This window comes from Carcharhinus amblyrhynchos, chromosome 18 (assembly GCF_965287045.1).
Source record: "Carcharhinus amblyrhynchos chromosome 18, sCarAmb.v2.hapA, whole genome shotgun sequence".
Classification (NCBI taxonomy): Eukaryota; Metazoa; Chordata; class Chondrichthyes; order Carcharhiniformes; family Carcharhinidae; genus Carcharhinus; species Carcharhinus amblyrhynchos.
Genome location: NC_137341.1, coordinates 49,262,017 through 49,277,972, shown reverse-complemented (window position 1 = coordinate 49,277,972; position 15,956 = coordinate 49,262,017). Strand labels below are relative to the sequence as shown.

At 44.0% G+C, this 15,956-nt stretch overlaps 1 protein-coding gene across 1 annotated transcript in view; it reads left to right on the top strand.

The window, feature by feature from the left end:
• The window catches only part of mapk8ip3 (mitogen-activated protein kinase 8 interacting protein 3), a 237,498-nt gene that overhangs the window by 218,254 nt on the left and 3,288 nt on the right, over positions 1–15,956 (top strand). Inside the window, 2 exon segments of the mRNA XM_080206983.1 lie at positions 10,702–10,884; positions 12,099–12,242. Coding sequence (XP_080063109.1) covers positions 10,702–10,884; positions 12,099–12,242 — 327 coding nt within the window.

The window sequence follows — 15,956 nt, the reverse complement described above, 5'->3', positions numbered from 1 at the left end:
ATGTGATCTAAAGGGAAAATAAGCCTGCACCTAATCAAAAGGATTCAGCTGATAAACCATTGGAGTAAGGATTGAGCAATTCATGAAAGTCATCTTAACCCAAGCTTCAACATACCCACTGATGTCAGCTTCCTTATCTTAGCAAAAGTTCTCTACACAACCTTACTACTGACTAGTTCACGGTTTTAACACCATGAAAAAGTTACAGTACCGGAAAAGACCATTCAGCCCATTAGCCAGAACTCCTCCACCTCTACCAAACAATTTGGTAGAGTTCCGGCCAGTGGGCTGAATGGCTCAAGCGAGGCAGTAACGTCCTGCGCATTGTGTCTGCACCAGCCAAAAAAGAAGAGAAGAATAACACACCAGTCAGTCGTTTTAGTCCCACTCTCCATCCATAAGTCCATAGCATTGGCAGTTCTAGCACCTCAGGTGCAGATCTAGGTACCTTTTAAATAGATTGAGCATCTCTGCCTTTAATCACCGCCTTCGGCCGTGAATTCCAGACGCCCACCACTCTCTGGGTGAAAAGATTTCCCCTCGTATCTCCTCTAATCATTCTGCCTGTCACCTTAAATCTATGCCCCTGATAATTGACCCCTTAGTGAGGGGAAAGAAGTCCTTCCTTTCTATCCTGTTCAGGCCCCTCATAATTTTGTATAATTTTGAATTAGGTCACCCCTTAGCTTCCTCCTTTCTAAGGAAAACAAACTTAACATATCCAATCTTACCTGCAGTTTTCATGTGCCAGCAACATTCTTGTCAGTCCCCTCCACAGTCTCTCCTGAGCAATTACATCCTTCCAGTACTGTGGGAGCTTCTTGATCTCTCACCATCCTATGGACAACCTGCACACCAGAGAACACGATTAGCATGGTTTTGTTTGGAAACTAGTTCAGGTAATTGTTTTTTTTAGAACAGATCTAAACACAACCTATAAGGTTTTACAAAGGGTGAAAATGATGAGGGTGGAAATGTGGCTTTAGAAATACAGCTGTTCAAATTAAAATTCAGATGTGGGGTGTGAAGGTGGCACAGTGGTTAGCACTGCTACCTTACTGCGCTAGGGACCTGGATTCAGTTCCGGTCACTGTCTGTACGTAGTTTGCAGTTTCTCCCTGTGTCTGCGTGGATTTCCTATGGGTGCTCCGTTTCCTCCCACACTCCAAAGATGTGTGGGTTAGGTGGATTGGCCATGCTAATTGGCCTTTAGTATCGGGGGACTAGGAGGATAAATGTGCGGGGTTGCGGGAATATGGCCAGGGTGGGATTGTGGTCAGTACAGACTCGATGGGCTAAATGGCCTCCTCAGGTACTATAGGGATTCTATGAGAAGCTAGAAGGTTGTAGCATTATCTTGGGCACAACGTTAAATATAACATCCTCATTTGAGATTATAGATTGGAAGTGTTGATTTGAATTGATGTTTATCAATAGTGGGAATGGTATATATGAATTGTATGGTTGGATCAGCTTTTGACGATGTATCACGTTGGGATCGCTACTTGGAGTGAAAGGGAATGGCAGTATTACAATGGATTTGTGTGCTTGTGCAAAGTTTGCATTGTTCTCAGACCTGACTGTGCTCTGCAGTATGTTTCTTTTATCCTGGTTTTCTGTTAGTTTTCTCCCTTCCCATCTTCCACTTCCGAAGGCATTGACTCCTTCCTGGTATATGGTTCTGTGGGTACTCTGCGATACATGACCAACCTGACCGGTAAGAGTGTAAAAGGCACAAGTCAGCAGCAGGCTAGTGCTGTGCAGGGTTGGGAGGGAAATCACAGGCAAGTCCCATCCTGCCCTCACCAAAATAGCAACACAAGTAGATGTCTAGCAGACATTGCTGGGCAGTGATCTGGATCGGAAACCCTGGTTATTTCTCAGCATTATCCCAATGACACTGGTTGTAGCATTTCTCCAAGGCCTGAGAAGATCAGAGATATCTTTACCTTGTGGCTCATGATTGAAATTTATTGGTTATTTTTGGACAACTTGTGTGTTTTTTATTGAATTCTCCAGTGAGATAATTGTAACCAAAATGCATCTTGCCAATTGGTTATTTAAGGGGCACATATTTATTTTAATGGTGTTAAGTGTGTGAGTGTGCCTGTGTGTACATGATGCACAGTGATATTTGCAATCAATGAGGTTAGTGTGCCTGTCTTTTTCAGTTCCAGTCCTGTCCTGCGGGCTCCCCCGTTAACAGCCCTGCGTCGTCTGCTCTTCTTCCCCCTCCCTTTCCTCTCTGAATCTTTTTTCTTCTCCCTTCCCTCCTCCAGCTGTAGTTTTGCATCGAGGTCAACTGCTGGGCTTCAGGGGTAAGTTCAAGAGCTGACTGCTTTGTTTTGGCTGTGTCTTTTTTTCCTTTAAATCATTTTTTCCCCCTCCATCATGCCCTCCACACACCGTGCTTGCATTTCATTTGTCAAGGTGTGGATTGTGCACTCATGTATTTGCCATGTGTTCTTCATCCAAACCAACCCAGTAAATCCTACGTTCGTTTGATATCACATGGGAAACGAGGAAGCAGTTAGAGGTTCCCCGGATTTGCAGTTCACCCTAATATGTTTGGAGTCAGAAATGACAAAATTATTCTAGTTTTTGATTTGATTTATTAGTATACAGTGAAAAGTATTACTTATTGAGCACTATACAGACAAAGCATACCATTCATAGAGCAGGAAAGGAGAGGATGCAGAATGTAATGTTACAGTCATAGCTAGGGTGTAGAGAAAGATCAGCTTAATGCGAGGAAGGTCCATTCAAAGTCTGATGGCAGCAGGGAAAAACCTGTTCTTGAGTCAGTTGGTCCATGACCTCAGAGTTTCGTATTTTTTTCTTGATGGAAGAGAGAATGTCCGGGATGTGTGGGGTCCTTAATTATGTTAGTTGCTTTGCTGAGGCAGTGATATGTGTAGACAGAGTCAGTGGATGGGAGGCTAATCTGGATGTTATGAAAATGGAGAAGACAGTCAAATTAACCAGATGCAGTCTTATTTCCCTAAGATTGTGCAGCAAGCCATTATTCTTAGCAAGGTGTTGGAGGCCAGATAGGATTTTATGGTGTTGTCCAGGGGTTCCAATTGTACGAGAAAAGAGCAGACACGGGGTAAAGTCTGCACTTTCCAACCAGAGAATGATGGGTCCAAGTCTATAATGGAATATAGAACATCCATCTCCCAGTCAGAATATTGTGGGTTTAAGGAAGGTTAACATTTGAATTCACCAGCCTTTTGCTTGTGTGTGTTTCTCCAGGCTGCCAAGTACAGCCTTTGCCTTGGCAGAAACTCCATTTCTAGGCAAGCAAAAAAGAGAAGTGACAGGTCACCCATCACACCTCCTTCAGTTCATTGTAGGACAGCACTGACTGTCGCCATAGTGTTATTTCTGCTTTGAACTATTCAAGAAATTGATCGGAGCAGCTGAGTATCCAAAACTACAGCCATTGCATCCTCTTGGCTGTGTGGGACAATCTGCTGACCGACGTATCCACCTTCATGGCTGAATAGAATAACCTGTGGTCCACCATAGCTCTCTCTTTTAACTCGGTAGCTTTCTTCCACGTCCTTTTTTCCCCCTGTCTGAGTGAAATTGTTTGTTTCAACACCCTTTTCCCACTGATTGGACGGCACTGCTGCCACACAGCGCCAGGGTCCTAAATTCAATTCCAGCCTCAGTCACAGTCTGTGTTGAGTTTGCATGCTCTCACTGTGTCTGCATGGGTTTCCTCTGGGTGCTCCAGTTTCCTCCCACAACCCAAAGATGTGTGGGTTAGGTGGATTGACCATGCTAAATTGACCCTAGTGTCAGGGGGATTAGCAGGATGTTTTTGTAGGATTACGGGAATAGGACCTGGGTGGGATTGTGGTTCATACATACTCAATGGGTTGAATGGTCTCCTTCTGCACTGTAGGGATTCTATGAATGAATAGTAATGAATTGAATATGTTTTTATTCTGATGCTAATGGGAGTTTTTTTTTAATGTATATAATCAGGGGAAGCCTGTTTTAATATTTGCACTAAGTCTTTCACATTAAAAGTTAACAATTGTGACAGCAAGTTGCATTTGTATAGCACCTTTAACACCTTAAAACATCCCAAAGCATTTTGCAGGGGTGTTAATCCAACAAACCCTGACACCAGACCACCCAAGGCATTTTTAGGAATAGCTAACCTTAAGCTTGATCAAAGTGTTACATTTTAGGGAATGTCTTAAAGGAAAAGAGAGGTGGAGAAGTTTGGGAACAAATTCCATTGTTCAGGGGCTAACGAGATAAAATCACAGTTGCCAAGAGGCCAAAATTGGAAGAACGCAGGGATGAAGCAGGGTTACAGGCAACAGCTAAACGAGGAGAGAACGAAGAACAAAAACAGCCCCGGGAAACAGGCCCTTCGGCCCGACAAGCTCGCGCCGCCATCTTAACACCACCAGTCCCCCCCTCCACCCATGACCCTTGTCTAATGTTTTATGGCCATCCACATTGAGGGAAACTAATTTAGGGACAATTTATTACTGCCAGTCAGCCTAACAGCACATCTTTGGGGTTTGGGAGGAAACCGGAGCACCTGGAGAAAACCCACACAAGCACGGGGAGAATGCGCAAACTCCCACAGACACTGGCCCAAATCCATGTGTCTGCACAGCAATCAGTGATAGTCACTGAGCTGTCGTCTTGCCCAGTATCTGGTCCAGTTTAGGCACACCCTAACGACATGAAGCACTAGGCCAATCTCGAACAACCAAGAGCAGCCCAAGTACGACCCATCGTGTGTATGCCCTTCGTTGGACACAAGGCGGACCAACTTAAAACCTGTGAATGAAAAGAGAAAAAAAAATATTGTTGTACCATATCCATTTGCCTTACCAGGGACGCCCCAATGCTAATAAACCTTATTTAAAACAATCTCCTATATCCACCCATCTCCAACCCACTCATGTGCCTGTCTAAGTTACTCTTAAATGACTCTAGCGTGTTTGCTTCCACCACCTTACTTGGCAGAGCATTCCATACCCCCACTACCCTCTGTGTGAAAAACCTCCCTCTAATATCTGTGTTATACCTCTCCCCCCTCACCTTAAGCCCATGGCCCCTTGTCCTATGTGTCTCTATCATAGGAAATAGCTTACCTCTGTTTACTCTATCTATACCCTTCATAATCTTATATAGCTCTATTAGATCCCCCCTCAGTCGTCGTCTTTCAAGGAAAAAGAGCCCCAATTTATTCAATCTTTCCTCATACCCTAGTCCTTCCATACCAGGCAACATCCTGGTAAAGCTCCTCTGCACTCCCTCCAGAGTCTCCACGTCCTTCCGGTAGTAAGGCGACCAGAACTGGATGCAGTACTCTAAATGCGGCCTAACCAACGTTCTGTACAACTGCAACATTAGACTCCAGCACTTATATTCTATACCCCTTCCTATAAAGGCTAACATACCGTAGGCTTTTCTCACCACACTCTCCACTTGCACTGCCACCTTCAAAGACTTGTGCACTTGCACCCCCAGGTCTCGCTGCGATTCTATACTCCTTATGGGCTTACCCTTTATCATATAACTCCCCCCTACATTATTCCGGCCAAAATGCATCACCTCACATTTATCTGGATTAAACTCCATTTGCCATGTATCTGCCCAATCAACCAGCCTATCAATATCCCGTTGTATTGCCAGACACTGCTCCTCACTGCCCGCCAATCCAGCCATCTTGGTGTCATCAGCAAATTTGCTGATCACACCACCTAGTCCCTCTTCCAAATCATTTATACACTACAAAGAGAAGAGGTCCCAGTACTGAGCCCTGCGGCACACCACTAGTGACAGACCTCCAGCTAGAAAAGGACCCCTCCACAACTACTCTCTGACTCCTCTTTGCAAGCCAGTTCTCTACCCATCTAGATACCTGGCCACGTATCCCATGAGCTTTAATCTTCTCTACCAACCTACCATGAGGGACTTTGTCAAACGCCTTACTGAAATCCATATAGATGACATCAGCGGCTCGTCCTTCGTTGACCGTTTTTGTCACCACCTCAAAGAATTCTACCAGATGCGTAAGGCAAGACTTCCCCTTTACAAAGCCATGCTGCGTATCCTTAATCAGATTGCAACGCTCTAAGTGCTCATACATCCTATCCCTAAGAATCCTCTCCATCAACTTGCCTACCACTGACGTTAAACTCACCGGCCTATAGTTACCTGAGCTATCCCTCCTACCCTTTTTAAACAACGGTACCACGTTCGCTATCCTCCAGTCCTCTGGGACCAAAGAAGAGACAAAGAGGGGGGTTCATGGAATGAATTAAAAACGAGGAAGAGAATTTTAACATTGAGGCATTGCTGGAATGGGCATCGATGTACGTCAGCAAACAAGGTGCCCGGGATGGATGAGTGGGACTTAGCACAAGTTAAGATGAAGGCAGAGAATGAGTTTGTTGCTTGGCTGGGGGAAGCATTGGAACTATCTAGAGGTAGTAAAGGCATATGGATGAGGGTTTCAGCAGCAGGTAAGCTGAAGCAAGGGCGGGGTTGGACAATGTTTATGCAAGCCTGAGAAGTGAAAATGGGGTTAGAAGCTTATCTCGTTCAGCCTGTAGAGAGTTTCCAGGGAGAGGCATGGAGTCAGTGGCCAGGGAATAGAGTTTGCAGTGGGAACCAAAAGGCAGTGGTTTCGATCTTTCTGATATTTATTTGAAGGAAATGTCTGCTGGCTCCAGTAATGGATAATAGGTAAGTGTATGACCAATCAGAGAGAGTGGAAGGGTTCAGCAAAGTGGTGGTGAGACAGAGCCTTTCCTTTAGCATCGAGGTGGAACCCGATGTGTTTTGGGATGATGTCGTTCAGGGTAACATGTAAATGAGAAATAAAGGCAAAGGAGGGAGCCAGAGATAGTCACAGGAAAATATACCTCCTTTCATGTTGAGTCAAAGTAGTTTGTGGTTAAAATAATTTTCATTGTGTAGAGTGATCTACAGAGATATTAAACAGGAACCACACATGTCGGTGCATTAGACAATATTCCTGTTAAACCATGTAGGACATGTACTTGCTCCCACTGTTCTCCTCCATCCAATTTCCTACCCTGAGTTCTAGCTGAGTATTGAGGTGAGGCACAAAACCTTAGGAAGTTTCCATAGGAAGAAAATCAGTCAGTGATGGGAGACCTGTGATGCGGGCTGGAGCCTTGTAAACAGCCCACCTCACTGCCCAGCTGGATAAAGTCCAAGACACAGATAAATGTGTAAAGGGCAGGAAGATTAGCTGCGGGGGAGAAAAGAAATGGTATAAATATTTTAACAAATGGATGGCTTAAGACATTAAATCATTGAAACAGAAATGTAATCAATGCCATTTAACTCCAAACGCATTAATATTGCATTACTCATCCAGAAGCTTAATGAGTCTAATGTTTATCAATGTACTGAAATGTTTTTGAGATGCAACTCACAAAGCTACTGGTACATTTTCCAGCTTTTTCTCTAACAGTGCTAATAAATATATAGTTGATAGAAGCCTTAAGGGTCCCATTAAAGGTGATGTATTGACATGTTTCTCATAATGACATCCGAGCTACTTAATAGGTTTTGTTTTAAAAAGGGAAATCTTAGAATTTTGTAGTGCGTGTGTGGTTCATTTGAGCGCTTTCCTCACTGTTGTCCCCATGAGATGCTTCCTTTGCGAGGCAAGTTTATTTGGAGATCTTATGGTGACTTTTCTCTTTGATAACCCGATCCTCAAAGAGTTTTGTTTTTCTTCCCCGCGCCTCCCCCAGCAGAATCTCAGTGGGTGACTTTAGTTAACTAGATCCTCACAGTGTAAGCCATTGCTAGTTTCTTTGGGGAAAGGATATCAGTTTGGATCGGTGGGCAGTGTATTCACCTCAGGATGGGGAAGCTTAGTGCACTATCGGTGTTTCACCTCATGACCTTTGAACTGAGGCACATGCTGACACCCTCCATCGTCGTACCAAGGAATTGCTACGTATATTATCTTTTGCTTAAATCGAGACATTATCTGCCTCCTTCAGCGATTTGTATGCACATTAACGCTCTTAATCCCTATTTTGAGTTAAATGAGGAACTCTCATTCAACTAGTGTTGTCCAAAAATAAGATGCCTTGCCAGGTCAGGAGAAAACTGCAATGTTTGAATGCACTGGAGGACTTAAGCGGGAGCAAGGTTAGTCCTAGATTCTCGTTAGGTTTACTCTCTGACGTGATGTGCATTGGTGCCTGGATTGGTGCAAGGTGAGAACTGTCACCAACAAGAATACACTCTAGCTTGGTAGGAAATTTGAAGGTATTCTGTCCATATCAGAGGACAAAGTAGTTTTACATTCAGCACTCCCACCACACTGCCCCCCTCTGACTGCATTGTCTCCCAGAAATGCAGAAGGGAAAGAATAGAGGGGAGGTTGGGGGTAAAGGTCAGAATATAGGGCACAAGTGGATTTGCTGGCCACTTACACTGCACAAACTCCACTGGTGTCGGCTGATGGGGACATTATAGTTATAGTGTTGTGCGTTTAATGTTCTTTTAAGGTTTGATAGTGTTTTCTAAAGGAATATCTCCAAACTTCAGAAACAAAATATAATGGTTTGGACCATTGACTTTTGTGCAGTTTTGTGAAGTAGACCGCTAGTGCAGGTGTTTTGTATTCTTCCAGGCTTGGATACTAATCCTGAGTAGAGCATCAATCATTTGTTTTTTAGACATTTTTCTATCTAAAGCATTCCCAGATATATTTACCAGGTAGCATCTATCATTGTTTCTATCTCCAACCCCCTCAAAACAGAAACCTGCACAAATATTGCAACTTATGGACATTTTCAGACCGTTGTTAATTTTTTTTTTTGTGTGGTAAAGATGCTAACTAAGAGTAAAGGAAGTTAGAGACACCAATGTCCACATGAGGTTTGGAGATGCTTCCTCAACTGACTGCATGCACTGCTGTCTAAAAGAGTGATATCCTTGTGGAAGTTGCAGTACAGCACATTGGGTCTCTGAGGTTTCTCTGCCATCTGTTTGCATGTTGCACGTTTAGTGTGAGCACTGTTAGTTTGGATCACCCTCGGTTCAACATTACATTGAAACCTGTATATTCCAAGTCTTGAGACAAAATGAGTTGAGTAATTTATAAGAAGATGCTATGATTACCTTACTGTTGGCGTTTCCCTAGCAGTGCGCATGTTTATTTACAGTAAGTAGTCTCAAAAGACCAGGTTAAAGCCCAACAGGTTTATTTGATAGCACAACCTTTTGGAGCACCAGTCCTTCATCAGGTGAGTCACTCACCTCATCAGGTGAGTCACACTCCAAAAGCTTGTGCTACCAAATAAACCTGTTGGACTTTAACCTGGTGTTATGAGGCTACTTACTGTGCCTACCCCAGTCCCAACGCCGGCAACTCCACATCATGTTTATTTACTTACCAAGTCCAACTATAGGCGGGGTGAATCAGTAAAACCGTGGCCCCTATGTCTGAATTTTTCTAAGGAGCTTCTTGTTAGGTGCCATATCAAGCTCCTTCTGAAAACTCACGCCATCCACTGTTTTCCCTGTAACTATCCAATCAGACCCAAATGTCTTTATCGAGAGTAACAGAGTTAGTGTTTCAGTTTGGTGACCTATCAGTTCATTGATCTGAAATGATCTGTTTTCTCTTGCTACAGACACACTGAACATTTCAGATTTGTATTTCAGATTCCCAGCATCCACAGCAATTTCCCCAGATGTGTAGGTTAGGGGGAATAGCTGGGTAAATTTGTGGGATTATGGGGATAGGGCCTGGGTAAAGTTCTCTGTGGAACAGTTGGTGCAGATTTGATGGGCCAAATGGCCTGCTTCTGCACAGTAGAGATGTAAAAATAATTTGCTTTTTCCTTTAACAAGTCTGTGCTAACTGTTCTCGGTTAATCCACGTGTTTTGAAAGTACTAATTTTACCTTGAATTAATGGTTTCCAAGAATTTGCCCACGGCTGATAAATTAACTGATCTGTAGCTACCCAGTTTATTCTTTTCTCTTGAACAAGGATGTTGCATTGGCAGCTTTCTGATCCCAAAGCAAAATCTTCCTTTTTTAAAGGAGGGTTGAAACATTTGGGTTATTTGTAGAATCCCTACAGTGCAGAAGGAGGCCATTGAGTCTGCACCAACCACAGTCACACCCAGGCCCTATCCCTATAACTCCCATATTTACCCTGCCAATACCCATTGACACTAAGGGGCTATTTAGCTTGACTAGTCCACCTAACCTGCATATCTTTGGAGTGAGGGAGGAAACCAAAGCAGCCAGAGGAAACCCACACAGACATGGGGAGAATGTGCAAACTCCACACAGTGACCCAAGCTGGGAATCGAACCCAGGTCCCTGGCGCTGTGAGGCAGCAATCCTAACCACTGTGCCACAATGCTATCCTTCGCAGTACTCTATTATTCGCAGCATCACTCTTGATTGAGTTTACTGAAGTATTCTTCATATCTCTGGAAGAGTTGTAGAATTTTTGGAGTTTGAAGGGTGAAGTGGCAGATGTGGTAAATGTTCAAGGTGACACCCAGGCTGCTCAATGTGAATGGCTGTTTACATTGTGACAGCTGAGTTGTCAGAACAGGTTTCAGTGTACCGTGAACCTTGGTGTTTCCAACTTTGTAAAAAGTTAGTCCAATTTTTAAATTGGCCTTACTGTTTGTAATTGTTGCAGCCAATAAGACCTCACCAACTGGCAGTGAAGGAAATCGCCCTGGTGGAGTGATCCGTGTGTATGCTGATGAGAGCAGTGACAAGGCTTCGATTGGAAGCTTTATCCCCTATTGTTCGATGGCTCAAGCTCAACTCTGTTTCCATGGACACAGGGATGCTGTCAAATTCTTTGCGTCGGTGCCAGGTAAGTAACTTCCCCAACAAACCCTTCTTTGTCGTTGTGATGTCCAAGTGGCCGTGGGGGGGCGGGGTGGGATCAGGTTATTGAATTTGATGATCAGCCGTGATCAAAATGAATGGCGGAGCAGGCATGAAGGGCTGAATGGCCTACTCCCACTCTAGTGTTGTAGAAACATAGAAGATAGGAGCAGAAGGAGGCCATTTGGCCCTTTGAGCCTGCTCCACCTTTCATCACAATCATGGCTGATCATCCAATTCAACAGCTTAATCCTGCTTTCTCTCCATAACCTATGATCCCATTTGCCCCAAGTGCTATATCTGGCCGCCTCTTGTATACGTTCAATGTTTTGGCATCAACTATTTGCTGTGGTAATGAATTACACAGGCTCATCACTCTTTGGGTGAAGAAATGTCTCATCTCCATCCTAAGTGGTCTACCCTGAATCCTCAGACTGTGACCCCTGGTTCTGGACTCCCCCGCCATCGGGAACATCCTCCCTGCATCTACCCTGTCTAGTCCTGTTAGAATTTTATAAGTCTGTATGAGATCCCCTCTCAATTATCTGAACTCTAGTGAAAGCAATCCTAACCTAGTCACTCTCTCCTCATACATTAGTCCCATTTGCCTGGAATCAGCCTGGTAAACCTTCGCTGCACTCCCTCAAGAGCGAGAACATCAAAATGAATGGCCTGATCCTGCTTCTTGTTTCTATGTGTTGTGATATCTAAAAGCATTTTTAAAGTTTATTCCATCCCTTTGCCTTTTCTCCTATTGGAAACCTGTGCTATTTAATACAATGTGACTGATATTGTTCTGAATTTCAGATCCAATTCTACCCACTCCCTGCCCAAATCTCTATTCTCCTTATACCTTGGAGGTGGTCTGGAGGCCTATCACTTTATCCTCAGGATTTGGGGTCAGACCAGCAGATGGGCCTGGGTGGGAATGTTGTCTATGCAGGCTCAATGGGCCAAATGGCCCCCTTCTGCACTGTAGGGATTCTGTGACAGAAGATTGGGCTTCTCTGGAAGTGCACTGGTTGAACGGATTTCCAGGCCAAACTCGAGAAACATTTAATCCCATGATCTTCGACCTACTAGACTCGTATTCAGAATCATCTGCAGCCAATAGTCAGTGCAAACATGGAGTGTTTCTCATGGTGAATTTGAGGGCTGTCTCTTGTCATGGCCTTCAGGACTCTTTGTGTCTTCTGGTAGGTAATGTCCTTGCCACGCTGAATGGCAGTGTGTTGGACAGCCCCACAGAGAACCCGGGGCCCACAGCACCGGAGCAGGAAGAGCGGAAGCTGCATCCAGTCTTAGTGCTCAGTGGGGGCGAGGGCTACATTGACTTCAGGATTGGTAAGTCATGCTCCACTACGCAAAATAGCGCAAAAAAAACTTCTGATTTTTGAAGCATTTACTCTCCTTCACCTCCATTTGTTCTAACCTTTCTGTTAATGCATCTTGTTTACATAACTCTGTACATAGGATTTGCCTATACAGACCATCCTGCTCACTGTGTCCTACCACTTGTTCAGTTCTCACTATCATTCACCCTGCAGACAAAATGTACTAACACTCACCTTGTCACGCTTCAATGTTATGGACTTTTAACATTGTTTTTTTTTAAGTATAGGCCTAATTGTCTAGAAATTACTATTGCAATGTTTCCAAAGGGATACTTGTATCAAATTCCTCTTATTACTGGGGAGTTAACCCATGATTTCAAAGTCATTATACTTTCCGAATGTCTTGTCCATTTGATAACAACACGAGAATATTTTCTTATCAGACCTTACAATTTGCAAAGTAAATACTAGAACTATGGTGTCATTCTCTGGTGTCTACAATACAGACCATTTTGTAAATGTTCACCTTTAAAAAGCTGCATTATTATTATTATTAATTTTATTATGACAATCCAACCGGGGAGGGGGCCATACTAGACTTGGCACTGGGGAATGAGCAGGGCCGGAGGTCGATGTTTCAATGGGGGAGCATTTTGGGCTGAGCGACCATAATTCCATATGATTTTGGATAGTCATGAATAAGGACCACAGTGGTCCTCGGGTGAGGCTGCCTAATATGGCAAGGGCCAGTTATATCCAAATTAGACGGGAACTGGGGAATGTGGATTGGGAGTGGCTATTTGAGGGCAAATTTGCCTCTGGCATGTGGGAGGCTTTTAAACAATAGTTGATTGAAGTGCAGAGCAGGCATGTCTCTGCAAAAATGAAGGATAGAAATGACAGGATTTGGGAACCATGTATGATAAGGGAAATTGTAAACTTAGTCAAAAGGAAAAAGGAAGCATATAATAGGTCAAGATAACTAAAAACTGACAAACCTTTGAGGAGTATGGAGAAAGTAGGAAAGAACTTCAACATATTATTAGGACGGCTAAAAGGGGCCATGAAATGTCTTTAGCAAACAGGGTCAAGAAGAATCCCAAGACTTTTTAATGCATGTGATATTAAGAGCAAGAGGATAGCAAGAGAAAGAGTAAGCCCACTCAATGACAATGGAGTGGAGCCACAGGAAGCGGGTGAGATTTTGTATCTGTGTTCACCAAGGAGATGGACATGACAGATGTTGAGGTCAAGGATAGGTGAGTGAACGCTCTAGAGAATGTCAATATATCGAAGGAGGAAGTGTTGGGCATCCTAAATTGCATTAAGGTAGACAAGTCCCTGGGGGCGGATGGGATCTATCCTAGGTTATTGCAGAGGCAAGGGGAGAAATAGCTGGGGCCTTAACAGATATCTTCATGTCCTCTTTGACATAGGCAAGGTTTCAGAGGACTGGAGAATAGTCAACGTTGTTCCCTTGCTTAAGAAAGGAAGCAGGGATAATCCAAGAAATTATAGGCAGGTGATCCTGACATCATCAATGGGGAAGCTTTTGGAGAAGATACTGAAGGACAGGATACATGCGCATTTGGAAGAAAATGGACTAGTTAGTGACAGGCAACATGGTTTTGTATGGGAAAGGTCGTGTCACACCAACATGATTGAGATTTTTGAAGAGATGACAAAGATAATTGATGAGGGAAGGGCTGTGGAGGTGGTTTATATGGATTTTAGTAAGGTGTTTGAGACGGTCCCACATGGCAGACTGGGACAAAAACTAAAATCACATGGGATTTGGGTGGGCTGGCTTGATGCATACAGAACTGGCTTGGTTATAGAAGATAGAGAGTAGCTCTGGAAGGATGTTTTTCAGAATGGAGATCTGTAGCTAATAGTGTTCCGCAAGGATCAGTACTGTAACCTCTGTTACTTGTAATGTATATAAATGATCCTGACGAAAATGTGGGTGGTCTGATTAGTAAGTTTGTTGATGACACAAAGATTGGTGGAGTTACTGATAGTGTTGGGATTGTCAGAAGATACAACAGGATATCCTCTGTTGAAGAAGACTCGGGCACAGAAATGGCAGATGGAGTTTAATCTGGACAAATGTGAGGTGATGCATTGTGGAGGATCAAGTTTAGATGTGAAATATACTGTAAATGGCAGAACCCTGAGGAACAATAACATACAGAGGGATCTGGGCGTGCATGCCTACTGTTACCTCAAAGTGACAACACAGGTGGCCAAGGTGATTAAGAAGCATATAGCATGCTTGCCTTCATTGGCCAGGGCATTGAGTATAAGAGTTGGGAAATCATGTTGCAGCTGTATGAAACCTTGGTTAGGCCGCATTTGCAGTATTGCATGAGAAGGTTCACCATGTCTTGAGGGTAAAATAAAGTAAAATTTATTTGTTAGTCACAAATAAGGCTTATATTAACACTGCAATCAAGTTACTGTGAAGTTCCCCACACTCCGGTGCCTGTTAGGGTCAATGCACCTAACCAGCATGTCTTTCAGACTGTGGAAGGAAACCGGAGCACCTGGAGGAAACCCACGCAGACATGGGGAGAACGTATAAATTCCAACAGACAGTGACCCAAGCCCAGAATTGAACCCTGGCCTCTGGCACTATAAGGCAACTGTGCTAGCCACTGTGCCGCCCAGGGTGTTGACTATGAAGCGAGCTTGAGTAAACTAGGATTGTTTTCACTGGAAAGATGGAGGCTGAGGGAAGACCTGATAGAGGCCTCCAGAATTATGAGAGGCATAGACAGGGTGGATAGAGACTTTTTCCTAGGGTGGAAGTGTGAATTACAAGGGGGCACATGTTCAAGGTGAGAGGGGAAGTTTTTCACGCAGAGTGTGGTGGGTGCCTGGAACTTGCTGCCAGAGCGGGTGGTGGAAGCAGGCACTTTAGCGATATTTCAGAGGCTGCTAGATGGGTACGTGAATAGGGAGGGAATAGAGAGATACGGACCAAGTAAGGGCAGAAGGTTTTTTTAAGTTTAGTTAGAGCACCATGATCGGCACAGGCTCTGTCCCTGTGCTGTACTTTTCTTTGTCCTTTGAATGCTGGAGGACGATAGATGGAATTGTATATATTTGTAATTGTCAAGGCAAAATTGACCGTACTGTGGGTCTGAGCCTATATTCTGGTTACAATTAGCAAAAGCGAAGGTCAGATATACTAAAAAATTCCTCAATACATTACTCGGTAAGTAACCTCAGACCAAGAATATCAGTTTCTCTCAAAATTAATATTACTTCTTCTCGGACAGATTTGGTGAATTAGCACAAGTGGCAGTAAATTTCAGGGCACTTCTGTACTATGACTTATGGTTCACGAGGAATTGGATTAAGCATATTCAGACTTAAGACTCTTAATAAGAAAGAGAAATAGGATTTTATCTTCTTTGTCCTGTGTGGGTTGGATTTGGATTCCACCCCCTTATCCGATATCCCTGTCTCTCCCCCCATTCCCCATCTATCTGTATGGGGTGGTGTAGTTAGCACTGCTGCCTCATAGCTCCAGGGACTTGGGTTCGCTTCCCAGCTTAGGTCACTGTCCGTATGGAGTCTGCACGTTCTTCCCGTGCCTGACTGGGTTTCCTCCGGGTGCTCCGATTTCCTCCCACAGTTTGAAAGACATGCTGGTAAGGTGCATTGGCCTGGACAGTGTGGCGACTAGGGGAATTACACAGTGACTTCAATGCCATGT